Genomic DNA, 22,842 nt, shown 5'->3' on the forward strand with positions numbered 1-22,842 from the left:
CAAAAAGTGTTAGTGGGCCCCTCAGAGGCGTAGCGACCCTTCCCGGCGACTGGGGACAAACTTTCGATTTGCACCCCTTCCCCCCTCTGACTTTCGATTTGCACCCCCCTCTCAGAATTTCGATTTGCACCCCCCTCAAACTTTCGAAAAAGGACCCCTATTTGCCTTGGGCCCCTATGCCTTGCTAGCTTTACGGTAGCTACGCCACTGCACAACACCATATTAAATGAACACACTGATTAATAGACTTAAATGATTCCGTAAAAAAAAAACCGGCCACTCATGCGATCTTTTACAAATTTTAGCGACAAAAGCTTTTATTTAATAAACCGGGAGTGATCTCCCCTAAACTTTTTCGAATATTCTTATATAAAACAACGGGGGATGGGAACTCGGGATATAGTTATGATTTTTAATCCATTTTAAATACTTAAACCTTTTAAAATAGAATAGACTCTCATAATAAAATAATTGCGCACCAAGCGAACGCCGAATAAAGATGTTTATAATAGTGCGGAATACTCAAAATTTGACAGAAGGTAGAGAATTAGATCTTTTACTTACATGTAATATTTCATTTAGTTATCTGAAATAGTACTCAAGTTATAGGCTTTTGAAAAATTCAAAGTAGAAAAAGTACCACTTCCGGTTATCGGAAATCGCTCAAAAGTTGTTACGGATCTACGATTTTGATAAAATACTTATATATAAAATTTCATCAACCTAGCTGTAACGGTACTCAAGTTATCGTGTTTACACAACACAGACAGACTGACAGACAGACAGACAGACAGACAGACACACACACACACACACACAGACATACGGACAAGATTGCAAAATTGTGTTTTTTCCGTATCAATGAGGTGTAAAACGTCGAGATTTGTAAAAAACTCGATTTTTTTTTTTTTTTTTTTTTTTTTTTGCCGATTACAAGACTTTCTCTATACTTCGTATATACGTGAAAGTACTGAAAGTAAAAGCAAAAAAAAACGTTTTTTCTTATTTTCAGAGTATTTAAAAGAAAGCTTGTGATTTTAAGTTTTTTTAATATATTTTTAATTTTAAAAAAGTTTAACTGTTATATTCATATAGGCCTACGCCTACATATATATTCTTTTGATAATGATAAGCATTGTTTACCGGAACAGATACAGGGTCAATAGTCCTGAAATTTCAAGAACCCCTGGTTGAAATGTAAAACGTTACAACATTACTTGCCGCAGATCATGAAAGAGATTTTATTGTTAAATTTGACAAGCGAACCAACACCCAGATATTCGTTTAACGGTGCCCGACACGGTGGCTTAGAAAGGTGACGCCACATAACGGCAAAGTCTGGTATAATACGTGTGTATGTTTGCCGTTGGAGCGGGTAAACTGAGCCGGTAGGGGGCGTGGTTTCTGATACAACTCACTAGTTCGTTCACAACACACAACTTAATTTCAGTAACGCGCCTAATGTGTGTACTGTTATGTTGTGAATAAGGGGATTTAATTACAGATTCAGCTGTTTAAGAAACGTTTAGAATTATGTAAGTTATAATCTCACCAACAGTTAAACATGGTATAAGTAGAAAGTCAAGGGTAGAGCACCCGACTGCTAACCTGAAAGTCTCGAGTTCGAAACCCTAGCTTGAGCTTGTAGGACGTCCCCGAGTCCACTCAGCTCTATTGGGTACTTGAATCTCATGAGGGAAACAGAAGCGGCTAGGCATAGTGCTGACCACACCATCCTCTTGTATTCCGTGGTTATTAATGTAGATAAGCTCTACTTCATCTGCCCCATGTGTCTTGGGAAGACAAGGGAAAAGAAGACGATGAACTAGAAAGACCGACGTTATATTTTGTTGATTAGCCAGACCAACAAAGTTCTTCAAGCTTTATAGCACAATCCCAAGATTAACATTGACCTTAACACTAAACAAAACTAAAGAGTTGGGTATCGATACTGACATATTTTACGCTACGATTATATGGGTATGGCTAATAGGTAATCGGGCATTAAGGTCAGGTGTAAATTAAAAGAAGGATTATGTGTCCACAACAATGACTTTACAAGTAGAGAAATTTTTTCTCTCTTTTACTTTCTCTTAATCTCTTCCACACTCTCTATCGTATCCAATTAATTCGATCAATGCTCTTCATCTTCTTCTTCTTCTTCGTTCTTAATTATAGTGTTGGAAGGATCCCCTCCAACGCAATTAAGGATACTGGTTATGCGCCATTGAGGCCATTGACTCCGATTTCAGCCTGCTTTTCTTTTTGGATTAGCTTCCATAGCCTTTGTCCAACCAAGAACAAACTACAAGGCAGCAGTTGTTTGATTTTGGAGTTGTCTCTCCTAGAAGAGTGGCTGTCCCCAGCTAACGAGCCTCATCAGCCGTCATTAATTCAGTCATGTATCCTTTCTAAATCTCTACCAAACCCTTTTTCACCATCAAACAATTCGACACAATTTAACTATGTATATCCTGTAGTAATTTATTTTTGTAATAAATAAGAAAATAAACGAAAGAATCTGAATATAAATATAAAACATAATTCTGTGTTAAATAGGTACATACTTTTTTTACCGTGATTTTTTTCAATGGAATGGAAAAGCCACATTACATTAGATGTGATGTTTCAATTTACTTTCACCCAACATGACGCAGGTACTCATCAGAGCTGGGTAGATTCCTGACGTCCTAGAAGTCCAAGTCTTGATTGATGTACGAACTCAGAGGTTTGGTGGTGTGATTGAGGTGGCAGTCGAGTGCTCTACCACCGAACCACGCCATCACATTTACACACAATTATCAGCAGAATTTTTTAACGAATAAATAAAATTTAAAAAAAAAAATTCAATGATGAATGTAATTATTACCTCAAATTTTAATTTAAAATATGTAATCAACTTAATAATCCACGTAGAGATGCACTATTTTACAGGGGAGTCTACTATGTGTAAGACTGAGATTCTGCAACAGTTACTTCCCTTGAAATTAGCGAAATCGTATAATGCCCAGTAAATTAAAAACTGACCCTTTCGTCAGAGCGGTGAAAACGATGATATATGATTACATATGACGTCGTTATGATATTGATATTGATGATATTGATGTATGATTTTATGGGATACAATATGACATATCGACTGGTGACGACGATGTATGCGTGAATAGGAAGATCATAGTCACAATAATATTAATGCTAGGGGTAAGTTTCCACAGCACTATTTCAGATAAACATAAGGAAATAATAATATATACTCACACACTCTCTCTCTCTCACACACACACACACACACACACACACATATATATATATATATATATATATATATATATATATATATATATATATATATATATATATATATACATATATATATATATATACATATATTGGTTTATATTCTTATATATACATATATCAAAAAAGTAACGTCAAGTTATTGCACTGATTAACCCCTCTAACTTTTCCCATAAATTCTGTTGTTAATGATTTCAGAAAGTTGGTCCTACTAAAGCTGTGTTATTGTTAAGTGCTTTCTTCCAATGTGCTTTCTTCCAATGTGCTTTCTTCCAATGTGCTTTGCTACAATGTGCTTTCCTCTAATGTGCTTTCCTCTAATGTGCTTTCCTTCAATGTGGTTTCCTACAATGTGTTTTCTTCAATGTGCTTTCTGCAATGTGCTTTTAGGATGCAAGAAGAAGAATTATGCTTATTCTAGAAAATTACATAAATGCGAAGAAAGAAAAACACGGCGAAGCACGTAGTTTGCTACCCATTAGGAGCAAGAAAATACATTTCTATCTGCTTATTCTGCATCTCTTCCTAATTCTTTGATTTCAGCGAAAACCGCCGAAATTCGCAAAATTTGGCCATTTTTGCACTGATCGAAACAAAACAATATACTTTTAGCCATTTTATATATATATATATATATATATATATATATATATATATATATATATATATATATATATATATATATATATATATATTTATATATATATATATATATATATATATATATATATATATATATATATATATATATATATATATATATATATATATATATATATATATTAGATTGAAAAAGGGTTCAAGTCCCCGACTGGGTAAGCGAAGGAGTTCTTCTAGTTACTGAGCCAGTCAGTCAGTTAGTCAGTCAGTCAGTTAGTCAGTCAGTCAGTCAGTTAGTTAGTTAATTCTCGTGTTTGGGTTGTTTTTTGTGGAGCTTCGTGCGCGGCTGTTTTGTTTTTAATTTACTAATTATTGTAATTATTATAATTATTTACGAATTCCCTTTTTAAGTCACACTGTTTTCAATATTTCCACCAGTTTGGTTGTTCTGTTCGAGAGCTTGATCAGGTTCTTGATTAGAATTTATCTCCAGATTTCTGCCCGGAATTTTCTCGATATTGTTTTGATTACGATGTTTTTCAGAATCTTTCTTCGTATATTCTTCAAGACTTTTCTTAATGTTTTTCTTTACATCAAGGAATGTGTCTGTCTGTTTATCTGCCGTAGTTTCCGGCTGTCTTGGTGGGTCAGGTTTGACAGCCGGCTGTTTCGGTTGCTCGGGTGGTACAGCCGGCTGTTTGCTGCCAGCCTTCTGCTTTAACTCCTGCTGTCGTTTCCTCTCCAGGTCCGACATCACCCGTATTGCTGTGTGTAGGTGAATTGGTGCGTTCTGCCAGATATTCAAGAGGTAAGTTTTTAGTAATCAAGTAAATCAGAGTTTCTTCCAGGCAATCCCCCCACCCCTCGAACGAAATGGAATTTATATAGAAAACATATACTTGTCAGTTGATACCTCTAGCACCAAAACAAAAGAGCCCCTGATATACCTGAAAGATATCATCCATGTTGATGTCGACCTTGATCCACGTGAACAGAGTGTCCTTGACATTGCTGATGACCTTGTACGACACGGAGTTAAGTCCGTCAATCGCCTGTCGTGTTCTGGCGTTCTTCAGAAGCACGGTCCTAGAAATATCAGACAAAATAGGCGTCACTTTTGGTGTTGTAAACTTTGTTTTTAGACTGGACTAAATAAACCGGGAGTGATCTCCCCTATACTTTCTCGAATATTCTTATATAACACTACGGGGAATGGCAACTCGAGATATATACGAGATTTTTAATCAATTTTTAATTACTTAATTAAACTTTTAAAAATAGAATCTCGTAGAAAAAAAGAATTGCGCACCAAGTGAACGCCAAACATCTGTGTATAATAGTGCGCAATATTATTAGTACTTTATAAATTCACATGCGTTTTTTTGAGAAATCGGAAATAGCGTAAATTACTACTTCCGGTCATCGGAAATTACTCAAAATTTAAAAAAAGGCAGAAAAGTATATCTTTTACTTATATGTGAACCCCGCCAATTTAATATGCGCATTCACCGAACTCTTCATAACAATTCTATCGTCCACACTGACCAAATCCGATTATGAACAACAACGTGTCGGGTATGTGTCTTGATCTTCCCTGAACCCTTATAAGGGGTCGTCCATACATGACGTCACACTCGTAGGGGGGAGGAGTGGGGGTATGGCTTTTTGTGACGATGTGTGACGGAGGGGAGGGGAGGGGGGCTAAAAATAGTCCCAAAAATTCGCGACGTCATTTATGGATGACCCCTAACCCGTTTGTCGTGTGTCCGTGTGCTCACTACAACAGCAGCCGCCATCTTCATTCACCGCGCTGTCAACATGCCCGTATGTAAACTAGATCCAAATGTAAAACTCACGTGATCATGAACTCTCTTAAACAGGAAATAGAAATCAACAAACTCAAAATATCGCTTTGCTAAACCGAAAAGTCTCGAGTTCGAACCCTCGGGCAGATGAGGCTCGTTAGCTGGGGACAGCCGCTCTTCTAGGAGAGACAACTCCAAAATCAAACAACTGCTGCCTTTAAGTTTGTTCTTGGTTGGACAAAGGCTATGGAAGCAAATCCAAAAAGAAAAGCAGGCTGAAATCGGAGTCAATGGCCTCAATGGCCCATAACCAGTTGATAAGTATACTTAATTGTGTTGGTGTGGTCGAGTCGGCAAAGTTCATGGTTGCTAAATTCGAAAAAGTCTCGTGGCATATAAGGTTCGATCCATTCCAATACTAATAAACCGGGAGTGATCTCCCCAAAACTTTCTCGAATATTCTTATATAAAATAACAGGGGATGGAAACTCGGGCTATAGACATGATTTTAATCCATTTTAAATACTTAAACTTTTAAAAATAGAATAAAATCTCGTAGACAAAAAAATGCACACCAAGTGAACGTCAAATAAAAAAGTGCATAGAAGTGCGCAATATTATTAGTACTTTAAAAATTTACATTAGTTTTTTGAGAAAACGGAAGTAGCGTAAATTAGTACTTCCGGTCAACGGAAATTACCCAAAATTTAACAGAAGGTAGAGAATTTGATCTTTTACTTACATGTGAAAATTCATTTATCTATCTTAAATAGTACTCAAGTTATAGGCTTTTGAAAATTTCAAAGTAGGAAAAGTACCACTACCGGTTATCGGAAATCGCTCAAAAGTTGATACGGATCTACGATTTTGATAAAATACTTATATATGAAATTTCATCATCCTAGCTGTAACGGTACTCAAGTAATCGTGTTTACACACAGACACACACATAGACAGACAGACAGACAGACACACAGACATACGGACAAGATTGCAAAATTATGTTTTTCCGTATCAGTGAGGTGTAAAACGTCGAGATCTGTAAAAATCTCGATTATTTTTTTTTGCACGATTACAATACTTTCTCTATACTTCGTATATACGAGAAAGTAAAAATTAAGAACGAAGAAGAAGAAGCTGACGCTGACGTAGCGTGGTTTGTTTACCTTTTAGGGTTGCCGTTGACGAGGTTCTGTCTCTCGTGGGAAAGCATCTGGTACTGTGCCAATTCTACAGGAGGCCGCACTCGGTTCATCTTCACGTGCAGGATTCTGTGGAATCATGTGAGTTCAATCTATATGTCATTGTGTGATAGCTAACTAAATTATACTTTAAGCCCCAACCACACCCTTTTAAAAATTAAAGCATAGACCATAAAACAAAACAGAATTCAACACTTTACTTTCCGTAAATCAATTATTTAGCTTTGATGTTTACAATAATATATGTGATTCCTTCTCTTGCTAGTTACCAATGACACATTTTGAAACGATCCCCTCTTTCCTAATGTACATCTGATAATATCACTTCTGGCACATATAAATCCCCTCTCCCAACGTATTTTTGATACGTATTATCCCCTCCCCACACCCAAGTCAACTCTGATAAATTTCATTCCCCCTCCCCAAAGTCACATCTGATACATAAAACACCACCACCCCAAAGTCATTTCTAATACGTATTATCTCCCCCCCCCCCCCCCTATTCACACATCAGTCACCTTTGATACATATCATTCTCCCTATCCCCGAATTGAAATTTACCTCCGAAACAATCATACCTCCCTCCCCAAATTTACCTCTAATACATACCCCCCACCAAGTCACATCTTATACAAATCATCACCCCTCCCCCAAACGCACCTCTGATATATACCCCCTCCCTAGACGCACCTGATACATATCCCCCCGCCCCCAGAGACGTAGCTACCCTTCCCGGCGCCCGGGGACAAACTTTCGATTTGCAACCCCCTCAAACTTTCGATTTGCACCACCCCCTCAAACTTTCGATTACTTTTTCCAACCCACTTTGGCGCCCCCTAAGGTCGGCGCCCGGGGACATATGTCCCCCCCCTTCCCCCCCCCCCCCATCACTACGCCCCTGTCCCCCCACCAAGTCACCTCTAATACAAATCATCACCCCCTCCCCAAACTCACCTCTGATACATATCATCGCCCTCCCCTCCCCAAACCCACATCTGATACAAATCATCACCCCCTCCCTAAACGCACCTCTGATACAAAACATCACCCCCTCCCTATACGCACCTCTGATACATATCATGGTCCTCCCCTCCCCAAACCTACCTCTGATACAAATCATCACCCCCTCCCCAAACCCACCTCTGATACATATCATGGTCCTCCCCTCCCCAAACCCACCTCTGATACATATCATGGTCCTCCCCTCCCCAAACCCACCTCTGATACAAATCATCACCCCCTCCCCAAACCCACCTCTGATACATATCATGGTCCTCCCCTCCCCAAACCCACCTCTGATACAAATCATCACCCCCTCCCCAAACCCACCTCTGATACATATCATGGTCCTCCCCTCCCCAAACCCACCTCTGATACATATCATGGTCCTCCCCTCCCCAAACCTACCTCTGATACAAATCATCACCCCCTCCCCAAACCCACCTCTGGTACATATCATCACCCCCTCCCCAAACCCACCTCTGATACATATCATCACCCCCCCCTCCCAAACTCACCTCTGATACATATCATCACCCCCTCCCCAAACCTACCTCTGGTACATATCATCGTCCTCTCCTCCCCACCCAAAATACAGATTGGAGTTTCCGTTGACTTGCTTGTACTGGGCCGTCTTGAAGCCAACAACCCCTCCAAAGTTGGCGTCGTACATCTTCCTAGCGACAACAACAAAGATAGGGATCGATCAAACATTTGAAACTAATTTAGTTATCTCAAATGTAAGTTTTATTTGAAGTTAAAAACAGTGTACTGTGGTGATACTGTACTACAACATAATCGCAAAAATACATACGATTTTTTAAAATAAAAATATTAAAATAAATTTATAGTAATATATAATGTATTGAATGTGTTATTTTTATGTAATAGAATAAAGTCAAATATAAAACTTATGTTAAGTATTAGCACACACACACACACACACACACACATAAAAACAAGCCAAATTCACCTTCTACCCGTCCCAACTACCCCACCTTTTGCACGACCAATCTATTTCATATACAAGACCCACCTACCCCAAATTATGCCCGACCCACCTACCCCACCATCTACCCCACCCACCTACCCCACCATCTACCCCACCCACCTACCCCACCTTTTGCACGACCAATCTATTTCATATACACGACCCACCTACCCCAAATTATGCCCGACCCACCTACCCCACCATCTACCCCACCCACCTACCCCACCATCTACCCCACCCACCTACCCCACCATCTACCCGACCCACCTACCCCACCATCTACCTAACCCACCTACCCCCAATCTACCCTACCCACCTACCCCACCAATCTACCCCACCCACCTACCCCACCATCTACCCGACCCACCTACCCCACCATCTACCTAACCCACCTACCCCCCATCTACCCTACCCACCTACCCCACCAATCTACCCCACCCACCTACCCCACCATCTACCCCACCCACCTACCCCACCATCTACCCGACCCACCAACCCCAAATTTTCCCCGACCCACCTACCCCACCATCTACCCCACCCACCTACCCCACCATCTACCCCACCCACCTACCCCACCCACCTACCCCACCATCTACCCCAACCATCTACCCCACCCACCTACCCCACCATCTACCCCAACCATCTACCCCACCCACCTACCCCACCATCTACCCCACCATCTACCCCACCCACCTACCCCACCATCTACCCAACCATCTACCCCACCCACCTACCCCACCATCTACCCGACCCACCTACCCCACCATCTACCCCACCCACCTACCCCACCATCTACCCCACCCACCTACCCCACCATCTACCCGACCCACCTACCCCACCATCTACCTAACCCACCTACCCCCAATCTACCCTACCCACCTACCCCACCAATCTACCCCACCCACCTACCCCACCATCTACCCGACCCACCTACCCCACCATCTACCTAACCCACCTACCCCCCATCTACCCTACCCACCTACCCCACCAATCTACCCCACCCACCTACCCCACCATCTACCCCACCCACCTACCCCACCATCTACCCGACCCACCAACCCCAAATTTTCCCCGACCCACCTACCCCACCATCTACCCCACCCACCTACCCCACCATCTACCCCACCCACCTACCCCACCCACCTACCCCACCATCTACCCCAACCATCTACCCCACCCACCTACCCCACCATCTACCCCAACCATCTACCCCACCCACCTACCCCACCATCTACCCCACCATCTACCCCACCCACCTACCCCACCATCTACCCAACCATCTACCCCACCCACCTACCCCACCATCTACCCGACCCACCTACCCCACCATCTACCCCACCCACCTACCCCACCATCTACCTGACCCACCTACCCCACCATCTACCCGACCCACCTACCTCATCTACCTGACCCATCTACCTCACCATCTACCCCACCCACCTACCCCACCACCTACCCCACCTACCCCACCATCTACCCGACCCACCTACCTCATCTACCTGACCCATCTACCGCACCATCTACCCGACCCACCTACCTCATCTACCTGACCCATCTACCCCACATCTACCCCACCCACCTACCTCACCATCTACCCCACCCACCTACCTCATCTTCTGCCCTAACCCCATGTACTTGACCATGGCCGAGAAGTGCTTGGGACTGTCGGCACACGTGTACAGAAGTTTGTCGTTGGCTGGCACCATGTCCACGTCATGGAAGATGAAACAGTCGAAGGCGTCAAGCTTGAGCGCCTCCAGGTAGCCGATGTTGTGGAGGGCGCCACGGTTGAAAAATAAGGGGGACAACTGTGGATTCGGAGATGGGTAAAATTTGTAAAGGGAAGAAACAAAAAAAAAGTGCAATGTTACAAAAATCTAGCATAAAAATGATAAGAATACATTGTTTGAAATAAAAATAAAAAAATAAAAATGATTGAAATTTACAAAAAAATTTCTATGACACAAAAATATAAAATGAAAATAAATAAATAAATAAATAAATAAAATAAAAATACTAAATGATCCAGAATCTACAACTTTTGGAATGAAAAAAATACCAGCATTGAAGACTTGAAATGTTTATAAGAATTATGACAGTTCTGATCAGTGACCATCGGTACACAATCGATTTAGATCGATATATGATCAATGACTGAATTCACAATTGATTAAAATCGATACATGATCAACGACTACAAATTCACAATTAAATAATATCTATTTGTATTATCGATGGCCAACGGTACAGGATAGATTAAGATCGATAAATGATCAATGACTACGAATTCACAATTGATTAATATCAATTTATATTATTTTATATCATCAATGACCATGAATACACGATTAATTTTGATATATTAATATGAGGGATGACCAATAGTACACAATTGATTAAGATCTAGTATAATCACGACCATGTATACACGATTGATAAAAATTTACATATGATCAATGACCACGGATAAACAATTGATTAAGTCTATTGATATAATAGGTGACTATGGATACACAATTGATTAAGATCTATTTATCTGATCGATGACTAAAAGTACACGATTGATTAAGATCTATATAAGATCAATGACTATAAATTCACACTTGAGTAATATCAATTTATATTATTTTATATGATGGATGATAATGAATACACGATTGATTTAGATCTATTATTATGATTGATGGCCAACGTTACACGATTGATTAAAATCTTTTTATATGATCAATGACCATGAATACATGATTGATTTAGATCTATATATGATCAATGACCATGCATTCGCAATTGTTAAATATCTATTTTTTATATCATCGATGGCCAACTTTTCACGATTGATTAAGAGCTATTGATATGATCGATAACAATGGATACACGATTGTTTTAGATCTATATATGATCGATGGCCATCGTTTCACTATTGACTAAGATCTATTTATATGATCGATGACCATGAATACACGTTTGATTTAAGTATCGATGACCATGAATACACGATTGATTTAAGTATCGATGACAATGAATACACGATTGATTTAAGTATCGATGACAATGGATACACGATTGATTTAAGTATCGATGACCATGAATACATGATTGATTTAAGTATCGATGATAATGAATACACTATTGTTTACCTACCTGCTCTATGATGAACAGTGTAGCGTCGACATGTTGCCTCTGTAGCACTGGTATCATCATGTGGATGAAGATCAGGAGGTGGGGGTAGCGGTCCCTGGGGACAGGGATGATGATAAAAGTAAGGATGTGGGGGTAGGGGGTAGAGGTCACTGGGGACGGGGAGATGATAGAGGTCAGCAGGTGGGGGGAAGGGGGTAGCGGTCCCTGGGGAAGGGGAGGTAATAAAGGTCAGGAGGTGGGGGTAGAGGTCACTGGGGCGGGGAAGTGATGAAAGTCAGGAGCGTGGGGGGAGGGGGGGTGCGATCTCTGGGGACGGGGAGGTGATAGAGGTCACGATGTGGGGGTATCAGTCCCTGGAGACGGGAGGTGGTTAAGGTCCGGAGGTGGGGGCAGCGGTCTCTTAGATTGGGGAGGTCTTATCAAGGGAATAATCTCATCCCTAAACCGGACAACAATCCGACATCCCTAGTAATAAAATACCTCGAGGATTACAAAGTCAAATACCAACTGGATATAGTCCTTCATAGACAGATGTCCAAGACAAATCCTAAAGAACCAATGGCTGGACCAAATGTCTAACAGGATATAGACCTTCATAGACAGATGCCTAAGATAAATCCTAAAAACAATGGCTGGACCAAATGTCTAACAGGATATAGACCTTCATAGACTGATGTCCAAGACAAATCCAAAGGAACTAACGGCTGGACCAAATGTCCAACAGGATATAGACCTTCAAGACAAATCCTAAAGAACCAATGGCTGGACCAAATGTCCAACAGGATATTGACCTTCATAGACAGATGCTCAAGACAAATACTAAAGAACCAATGGCTTGAAGGAATGTCTAACAGTATATAGACCTTCAAGAAAAATCCTAAAGAACCAATGGCTGGACCAAATGTCTAACAGGATATAGACCTTCATAGACAGATGCCTAAGATAAATCCTAAAGAACCAATGGCTGGACCAAATGTCTAACAGGATATAGACTTCATAGACAGATGCGCAAGACAAATCCTAAAGAACCAATGGCTGGACCAAATGTCTAACAGGATATAGACCTTCATAGACAGATGCCCAAGACAAATCCTAATGACCAAATGTCCAAAAAACGAGCTTAGACAAATCCCAAAACAACAGCCGATAGGGACAATAAAGCCAACAAATTCAGCTGGATAGGACATACCCTGATTAGAGAGAGGTGAGGCGAACATTGTACTGGAACCCACAGAGGGAAAAAAAGAAAAGCAGGCAGACCTAAGCAACCCCGGAGAAGGACAAATGAAGAAGAAGCAAGGGTTGCGGGTCTTACAAGAGCTCAAGTAAAGAGAGCTGCCCATCATTGGCTCATCATTGTGAGCTCGATTAAAGAGAGCTGGCTAAAACTTTCCTCATCATTGGCTGTACCTACTGGATTAAAAGACTTAAAGAAAACGGACGATAGACGGTGCAAGATTTTATAAAACAGACAATAATCCGATAACCCAACACGATAACCCGGTGGTATATCCGGAAACTAACAAATGCTGTATACAACAAGGATACATCACCCTTCAGCTATTAATCACTACCGTTAATATCTTGACAATATTTCAGTGAGTTACCGGAACTATTAACTCTAATGTCGGGATATTAAACTGGAAAAAAAACCATAACAATCAGATCCAGTGACTATCATGGTATGCTACTTAATTTAGAGAAAACAGCTTCAACTAGCGTAAGGACAGTTAAACCCTAAACTATAATTTATAACCTTTGAACTCTGACCTTTATGAACTTACCTGTAAGGCACAATGATAGCGACCCTCTCCCTAGCCTGACAGCCGGTTGGTTGTACCCTACCACCGGGTTGGACAAAGGGAAATAGTTTGGTCAAGTCCTCAAGGGTTGTCTTCCCATCACACGTACACTTTATCTCCCCTTCTGTGGATATATATATATATATATGTATATATATATATATATATATACAGTGGCGTAGCGAGGTCAGGTGTCACCTGGTGCGGCACTTAATGGTGTCACCCCCCCCCCCAGAGGCGTGGCGACCCTTCCCTGGGACAAACTTTCAATTTTTTATTTGCACCCCCCTCAAACTTTCAATTTGCACCCCCCCCCCCTCAAACTTTCGATGTATACCTCTAAAAACACTATTTAACACTCGAATTAATCACATAATTAAGTGGAATTATTCTCTATATTTTGCTATTTTTTGCCTTATTGACACCCCCCTAAATGGTGTCACCCGGTGCGGTCCGCACCCCTCGCCCCCACCCCTCACTACGCCTCTGTATATATATATATATATATATATATATATATATATATATATATATATATATATATATATATATATATATATATATATATATATATATATATATATATATATATAATAGCAACTTTTGTACTATGTTTATAATAAAGTCTGAGAATAAAAACCAATTCAAGACTACTAACCAACCCCAGATCATACTATACTATTATAATTATTTTTGTTAGTTATTTTTAGCAGAAAAAATTGTTACTAATTGCTAAGTTGTTTCGTTTACTATTTTTACGCCAAAAAAAAACAGATTCTTTTTTTTTACAGTATTCTAGGTAAGGATATATTTAAAAAATTAATAGCTTTAATCTTACGTAAAGTTGACGAATACAAGGGACACAACTGGTCTTGACTTGTCTCGCTTGTGCTGTTAAATTCATTTTCCTGAGTTCCTTCCCTTGAGTTCATGTCGATAGTAGTGGCGTTGACTTTAATCGTTCCTCTCTGTCTTTCTGTGGCAGTTAATGCCTGTTGATGGGAGTCACCCATTGTCACCGTATTCGTGTTCGTCCTTGACCCCTGTCTACAAGCACTCGAACTCCCGACACAAGAAAATTCTCGGCTGCTGATGAGAAAATGTTCGCGTCCTCTCCCTTTAGTTCAACCAGACAGAAATACATACTCATGTCAGTAAATGCTAGTTGTATGTACTTATCTTAGTGATACTGTTGTACATAATAATGTCAATAATGTTGGTTGTACATACTCATGTCAGTAAAAGCTAGTTGTATATAATTAGGTCAGTTAATGTCAGTAAATTCTAGTTGTATATACTCATGTCAGTAAATGCTGGTTGTACATACTTATGTCAGTAAATGCTAGTTGTACATACTTATGTCACTAAATGCTAGTTGTATATACTTATGTCAGTAATGTTGGTTGTACATACTTATGTCAGTAAATGCTAGTTGTACATACTTATGTCAGTAAATGCTAGTTGTACATACTCATGTCAGTAAATGCTAGTTGTACATACTCATGTCAGTAAATGCTAGTTGTACATACTCATGTCAGTAATGTTGGTTGTACATACTTATGTCAGTAATTTAGTTGTACATACTTATGTCAGTAATTTAGTTGTACATACTTATGTCAGTAATTTAGTTGTACATACTAATGTCAGTAATGTTGGTTGTACATACTTATGTCAGTAATTTAGTTGTACATACTTATGTCAGTAATTTAGTTGTACATACTTATGTCAGTAATTTAGTTGTACATACTTATGTCAGTAATTTAGTTGTACATACTAATGTCAGTAATGTTGGTTGTACATACTTATGTCAGTAATGTTGGTTGTACATACTTATGTCAGTAATTTAGTTGTACATACTTATGTCAGTAATTTAGTTGTACATACTTATGTCAGTAATGTTGGTTGTACATACTTATGTCAGTAATGTTGGTTGTACATACTTATGTCAGTAATTTAGTTGTACATACTTATGTCAGTAATTTAGTTGTACATACTTATGTCAGTAATTTAGTTGTTCATACTTATGTCAGTAATGTTAGTTGTACATACTTATGTCAGTAAATGCTAGTTGTACATACTTTTGTCAGTAATGTTGGTTGTACATACTTATATCAGTAATGTTAGTTGTACATACTTATGTCAGTAATGTTGAATGTACATACTTATGTCAGTGACGCTGTTTGTACATACTCATGTCAAGGTTACTACATACTAAAGTCTATAATTCAGACCTCTAATACCAACCTGCTACTTTGATTCAACCCCCCCCCCACACACACACGAATATCAATCAAACCAACCCAACCCTTCCCGATAAACAACTTACAACAAGCAAATCCGCCCTACCCCTTCTACACAACGACCCCCACCCCACTCTTATTTCGAACTCTACCGTATGAATCTATGACAACTCATCCTACCCCCTGCCCCACCCCATCCTGACTATATAGGCTCACAAAAAATAAAACTGGTGTGAGTTTAAAAAAATAAAACTGGTGTGAGTTTAAAAAAATAAAACTGGCTTAACAACCCCCCTCCCCCGGCCAATTTAAATCGTGAATCTGTAAGCTCACCAAACAAAGACTAACTCTACCCCCCCCCCCCTCCCTCCCAATCTAAATCTACCACATGTATATGTGACTCACAAAAAAAACTGGCTTTATTCTCCCCCCCCCCCCACCACCCCCGACAAAATCTATACCAAACAAAGAACTTTAGACACCCCCCCCCCCATCTCTCCGCAAACCTAACTATTACATGAGCCTTTGAGCTCACCAACACATGACTGACTTTGTCAGTGACATCACCCCCCCCCCCAACTATGAGTCTACCCCGTACATTATATAATCTCACCAACATAGGACGGACATAAGGCAACTACCCCCAACCCCCCACCTTCCACAAACCTAACTACCACTTGAACCTTTAAGCTCACCAATCAGAGTCTACCCCCGTACATTCTATAATCTCACCAACACAGGACTGACATATCAGTGACATCATCCCCCCCCCCCAAATATGAAATATGAGTCTACCCCGTACATTATATAATCTCACCAATACAGGACTGACATATCAGTGCCATCAGCCCCCCCCTCTCCAAATATGCGTCTACCCCTTACATTCTATAATCTCACCAACACAAGACTGACATAAGGCAACTACCCCCAACCCCCACCTTCCACAAACCTAACTACCACTTGAACCTTTAAGGTCACCAATCCAAGACTACCCCGTACATTCTATAATCTCACCAACACAAGACAGACACCACCACCAGACGCACTCACCACCACACCACCACCAGACGTACTCACCATCACACCACCACCAGACGTACTCACCATCACACCACCACCAGACGTACTCACCATCACACCACCACCAGACGTACTCACCATCACACCACCACCAGACGCACTCACCACCACACCACCACCAGACGTACTCACAATCACACCACCACCAGACGTACTCACCATCACACCACCACCAGACGTACTCACCATCACACCACCACCACACGTACTCACCATCACACCACCAACAGACGTACTCACCATCACACCACCACCAGACGTACTCACCATCACACCACCACCAGACGTACTCACCATCACACCACCAACAGACGTACTCACCATCACACCACCACCAGACGTACTCACCATCACACCACCAACAGACGTACTCACCATCACACCACCAACAGACGTACTCACCCTGTTCCTGCAGCAGCAACCTCCTGTACGCACGTGAGTGCCACACGATGTAGCCGCCGTTAAGAAACAGTGCCAGAACACAGACCACGCCCAGCAGAAGCCGCGATCGGCTCCGGGTTATGCACATGATGGGGACCCTAGGGAACAAAAATTTGAGTGTGTCAAGTTTGAATACAATTCCATCTAGTCTTTTAACCAGAGTTTCTTCCGGACATCTCTTCGGGGTGGGGGGATTAATATAGAAAATATATACTTTTAACAATGTCTCCCCCCTCCCGAATATTTTAGACCGCCCCCCCCCCCCCCCCCCGGAATATCAAGTCTCCCCCCCCCCCCCGGAGAAAAAATCTGGAAGAAACATTGCTTTTAACGTCATCGCGCTGCTTTAAAAGACAGTACTGACATACTGTTTGGGTACATTTTGTTGGAATCCATACTGTCGTTCTTCTGTACGGATTCCTAACTCCAGACTAAGGGCTAGTATCTATCTATATATATAATTCTCTTCTGGGATCAGTTAGAAAACAAGCTGCAAGCGCGCCTTTGCAGTCCCCTCTCTTCCTCTCTATCACTACCACCCCCACCCCACCCCCACATGATCTGGTCACCGGTGTTACTCTGTTTACATTTTACAATCACAGAGACGGGTTTGGTGACGGCTATTAGGGGCAGATAATTTAGTTTGAAACGATTTTAAACTTAGAGGAGGTAACTAAGAGGAGGCTGCTTTCACGTGGGGGGGGGGGGGGGGGGGTAGTGTGTTTAAGCAAATATTTTCAATGGCAGCATTGGTACTGTCGAATTCACAAATTATAAATTACTGAAAAGTAGAAAAAAACAACTAAATAGCGGCGTATGATACGCAGCGGGTCGGCTCGTATATATATAATTCTCTTCTGGGAGACGCTAGAAAACAAGATGTAAGCGCGCCTTGCAGTCCCCTCTCTTCTTCACTAGGCATAAATCAACCTCCCCCACCCCCACATGGTCTGGTGAGCTGTGGTTCACGCTAAATGTTTACAATCATAGAGCCGGGTTTATTGACTCCTATTAGGGGCAGATAATTTAGTTTAAAACTATTTTAAACTTAGGGAAGGTAATTAAGAGGAGGCTGCTTTCACGGGGTGAGGGGGGTAGGGTAGGGGTTGGGGGAAATGAGGGGGGGGGGGGTATCGTCCTTAACGACCAAATGATAGTATTTTAAAGCAAATATTTTCAGTGGCAGCATTGGTACTGTCGAATTTACAAATTATGAATTACTGAAAAGTAGAAAATAAAACAAATAAATAGCGACGTTAGCGGCGTATGATACGCCGCGGGTCGGCTCGTTTGTATATGTTACAACTATAACGATGAACCTAACTATTAACACTTCCTTTTGAACAAGACGGTTAGTGTTGGAGTGGTCGGTTCGGTAAAGCTCATGGCTGCTAAACCGAAACATTTCGAGTTAGAACCCTGGCAAATTGAATTTATATAGAAAATATATAATTTTACCAGATTCCGCCGCCCCCCCCCCCTGGAAATTAATCCGCCCCCGGAAAATTAATCCGCCCCCCGGAAAATTTAGCCCCCCTCTCAAAAAGTTTAAGTACCCCCCCCGGAAAATTAATCCGCCCCCCGGAGAATTTAGTCCCCCCCCCCTCGAAAAGTTTAAGTACTCCCCCCCCCCCCCCCCCGCCCCCCTTAACGGAGATAAAAAATTCTGAAAGAAACCCTGATCTCAAGGTAGACAAGCCCGATAGCAACCCATGCAGGGGAGACAACTCCAAAAATCTATTAATCTGTAGTGTGTTCTTGGTTGGACAAAAGCTAGGGAAATAAATCCAAACACAAAGGCAGGTTGCAACCGGAGACAACGGCTTATTTAGCGCATAATGTATTGACACGTAATACTTAATTGTGTTAACGTTAAAGGAACTACAATAGAGCTTGTAAGTTCTCGTTCTCTCTCACTTAAATTCAAGTCTCGTTAGCCAGGGAGAGAGAAATATTTTTCGAAGTAAATCAATTGTTGTGAACGTGATTCATATTGTTAATTTTAAAAATTCATAAAAAAAACGTTTTAATAGCAAGCCTTTATGTAATAATGCACTAAAAATAGATAATAAATAAATTTCTTAAAATATATAATAATACACCACAATTTATATAACTATAAAAAATTAATCAGGCAACCAATTAAGTCAAATTTAATTTCACGTTGAGTTGTCTTCATGTCTTGACCCACGTACCAAATATAAACCAAATCTGTCAGTTAGAAGTGCCCGAATTTTTGCTCGGGCGTTTCGATCTATACTGACGACACAGACAGCGAGTTAAATAAAAGCTTGTAATATTCACATTTGGTTTTTAAAAAAAATCTCTAGCTGGCAAGTATGAAAACGAAAATTTGGTAACCAACTTACAAGCCCTATTAAGAACAAAGAAGAATCAGACATGTTTCTGTGACCTCCGCATTTAAAGGGCCAATGTAGTCAACTTTTTGCCCAACCGGCTTTACATTTCACTAATGTAAGTTAGGTACCCATTAGAGCTGAGTGGACTCAGGGAAGTCTGTGGACGTGAACTCGGATTTAAACTCTACCATTCGACCATGCAGTCCCGCGTCTAATAATTACCAGAGAACAATAGTTGATGACTTTATTTTCCTAGAATTTAAATTACGTGTCTTACCTAATCGAGCCTTAAGCTGGCATGTGAAAGGTATTAAAAGTTGATTAAAATGTATGCAAACATCTCTGTTAAAAATGAACAATATATTATCAAGGCCTACGGCTATCTTAAGAAGAATCCACACATGACGTCACATATCTTGACAAACTTGCATGACTCTATTTCACGAAGGCTATTAATCCAATTTACATAAACACTATTATAAAAACATAATTTAGTCTAGAAAAATATATTTAATGTTTTAAATTTAAAAAAAAAATTCGTGATAATTCCTTGGCTAACTCATTAATTATTATAATTTAAGATAATAAGATTATGGCCTTCTCTTATGCAGGCTTATGCAAAACACGAGTGGCGAGATTTTATTTTTATCAACGCTTTAGCAGTGTGTAAATTTATGCCGAATGGCGTCCCTTGAATTATTTCGTATTAAATCTTTCCTGTTAGCATTTAAAAAAAAATAACAAAGGGGCGGTAATAATGTAGCTGGAGACATCAGAAGGAAATACGTAAGCAAAGAGTAAAGAATTTAACAACCATAAAAACGCAGAATATTAATATTTTCATCAACATGTACTTAACATTTAATTAATTTAAAAAAAAAACATTTTGCAAAGTGGATTTTCTTGTATTAAGAGTATGGCGTGGTATAGCGGTTAGAACAGTGAAGTGATGGTTTGAATGTCGTGAGTTCGTTAGTTTACTGCAAGTACTAAAGGAAACTCTACAACATTTATGGTAACACCCCCGTGTCAAAAGTACACCACATTTCAATGAGGTACAATTCCCCCCCCCCCTTTCCCCAACCTTCCAACCCTATATTTATTAGGACTCATAACGTTGTCATTTCAATGAAATACCTTCTGATCTTTACAATTAAGTACTTAGCTTATACTTTATTTATTGAAACTTCTATCCAGTTCGTGTTTTTACTTAATATCATGACTACCTCACTTCTCACCATCGCTGTTCCACATCTCCACAACAAAATAACCAGTCTTTCTTTTAGACGTTTTTCTCCAGGGGGTGAGGGTGGGTGGTCACTTGAAATTTTCGGGGGAGGGGGGCGAACACTGGTAAAAAATATATTTTCTATATAAATTATATTTCGTTCAAGAGGGGGGGGGGGGCTGTAGACGGTTTTCGTACCCCCCCCCCCCTTCCAAGAAAAAATGATAGATGCCCGGAAGAAACACTGTGTATAATACACTGTGCGTAATAAACGTCTATATTTACTAACCAGAGTCTTTAAGACTCCGTCAAACCTTTAAACAATTTCTTATATACGTGATTGGAAAAGTTTGGGATTCTAGAAAGATAAAAGAGGAAAAACTAAATTTTTATGGAGTGGCAAAATCGATGTCCCACTTTTTATGGGTTATTCATAAATGACGTCACGGTTTTTTTTGACGATTTTTACCTCCCCCTCCCCTGCGTCACATATCGTCACAAAAAGCCAGACCCCCCCCCCCCTAAAATGACGTTACACCTCAGCCTACAACCACCCTAAAATTTGTAGCTGAATTTTTCTTAAAATACGTTATTTTTCCAAAATCATGTCTGAACTCCGTCAACATAGAGTATTTTAATCAATTCCTATTACAATTTATTAAAACAGTTTTCTAAAACGCGAAATAACGTCTAAAATTCGTTTTCTAACAGTGCTTTTTTTATGATGCAAAAGTGTGACGTCATACCATCTGAACCACCCCACCTCCCCCTCACCACACACCGTCACAAAAATAAGGAACCCTCCTCCCCCTACTAGTGTGACGTCATTTATGGACGACCCTATTATCTTCTATATCAAAAGAACGCGATAACAAATTTTGAGAACCTCTCCCCTATATAAAGTTTATATTGTCGTCCCCCGTCCCCCCTCCCCCTAGATCGCGTAGATCACACAGCTCATCAAACAGCTTTGTGTACCTCGGTGACACTAAATTTTCATATTTTTACCAATAAAAAAAGCAAACAGAATCAATAAGAAATAGGGTGTTCTTTGAACAAAAACACGGACATAAAAATCAATTCTTCCCTTCATCTTCGTTCTTAATTTTAGTGTTGGAAAATATTCCCTACAACACAGTTAAGTATTACGTGTCAATGCGCCATATAGGCCGTTGGCTCCGATTTCAGCCTGCTTTTCTTTTTGGATTTGCTTCCATAGCCTTTGTCCAACCAAGAACAAACTACAAGGCAGCAGTTGTTTGATTTTAGAGTTGTCTCTCTTAGTAGAGTTGCTGTCCCTATCAGTTAATTCTCAATAACATAAAGCTACGGCCCAAACGCTCAATAATTTTTTGTATTGAAATCCGAAATCCGACCTCAATGAAAGCGATTAGCAGAAGGATATTTAATGACCCAGCAGAACTAGGCTCAGTGCTTTAGTGACTCTGACCTTTACTTGACCCTAGTAGGCAAACAGACGGTGATTCCAGAGCTTAGTTATCGGAAACTGAAATCGTCGGGGCGAGATTGTGAAAAAATTTCAGGTAGAGGGGAATGTTTAAACAGCAATTGGACATGAATGAGGTGTTTACACGGCGTAATCATTCATGCGTGAAGGGTCACTTTGACCTAATAGGAAAAGTTTCTTCCAGCAAG

General features: G+C 40.4%; 1 protein-coding gene across 1 annotated transcript; it reads right to left on the reverse strand.

Moving 5' to 3' along the window:
* Positions 1-4,118: 4,118 nt before the first annotated feature.
* Positions 4,119-17,694, reverse strand: LOC131931434 (beta-1,4-galactosyltransferase 4-like). Its single transcript, XM_059288230.1, has 9 exons — positions 17,560-17,694; positions 14,676-14,954; positions 13,820-13,961; positions 12,036-12,129; positions 10,503-10,702; positions 8,458-8,580; positions 6,869-6,973; positions 4,845-4,983; positions 4,119-4,687 (listed from the first exon to the last, which is right to left on the reverse strand). The coding sequence occupies exons 1-9, from the start codon at positions 17,684-17,686 to the stop codon at positions 4,304-4,306; spliced, it is 1,593 nt and encodes a 530-aa protein (XP_059144213.1). The 5' UTR covers positions 17,687-17,694; the 3' UTR covers positions 4,119-4,303.
* Positions 17,695-22,842: the final 5,148 nt, after the last annotated feature.

Source organism: Physella acuta, unplaced genomic scaffold (assembly GCF_028476545.2).
Source record: "Physella acuta isolate Inbredline_101_S28 unplaced genomic scaffold, ASM2847654v3 ptg001968l, whole genome shotgun sequence".
In the NCBI taxonomy this organism is placed as follows: domain Eukaryota; kingdom Metazoa; phylum Mollusca; class Gastropoda; family Physidae; genus Physella; species Physella acuta.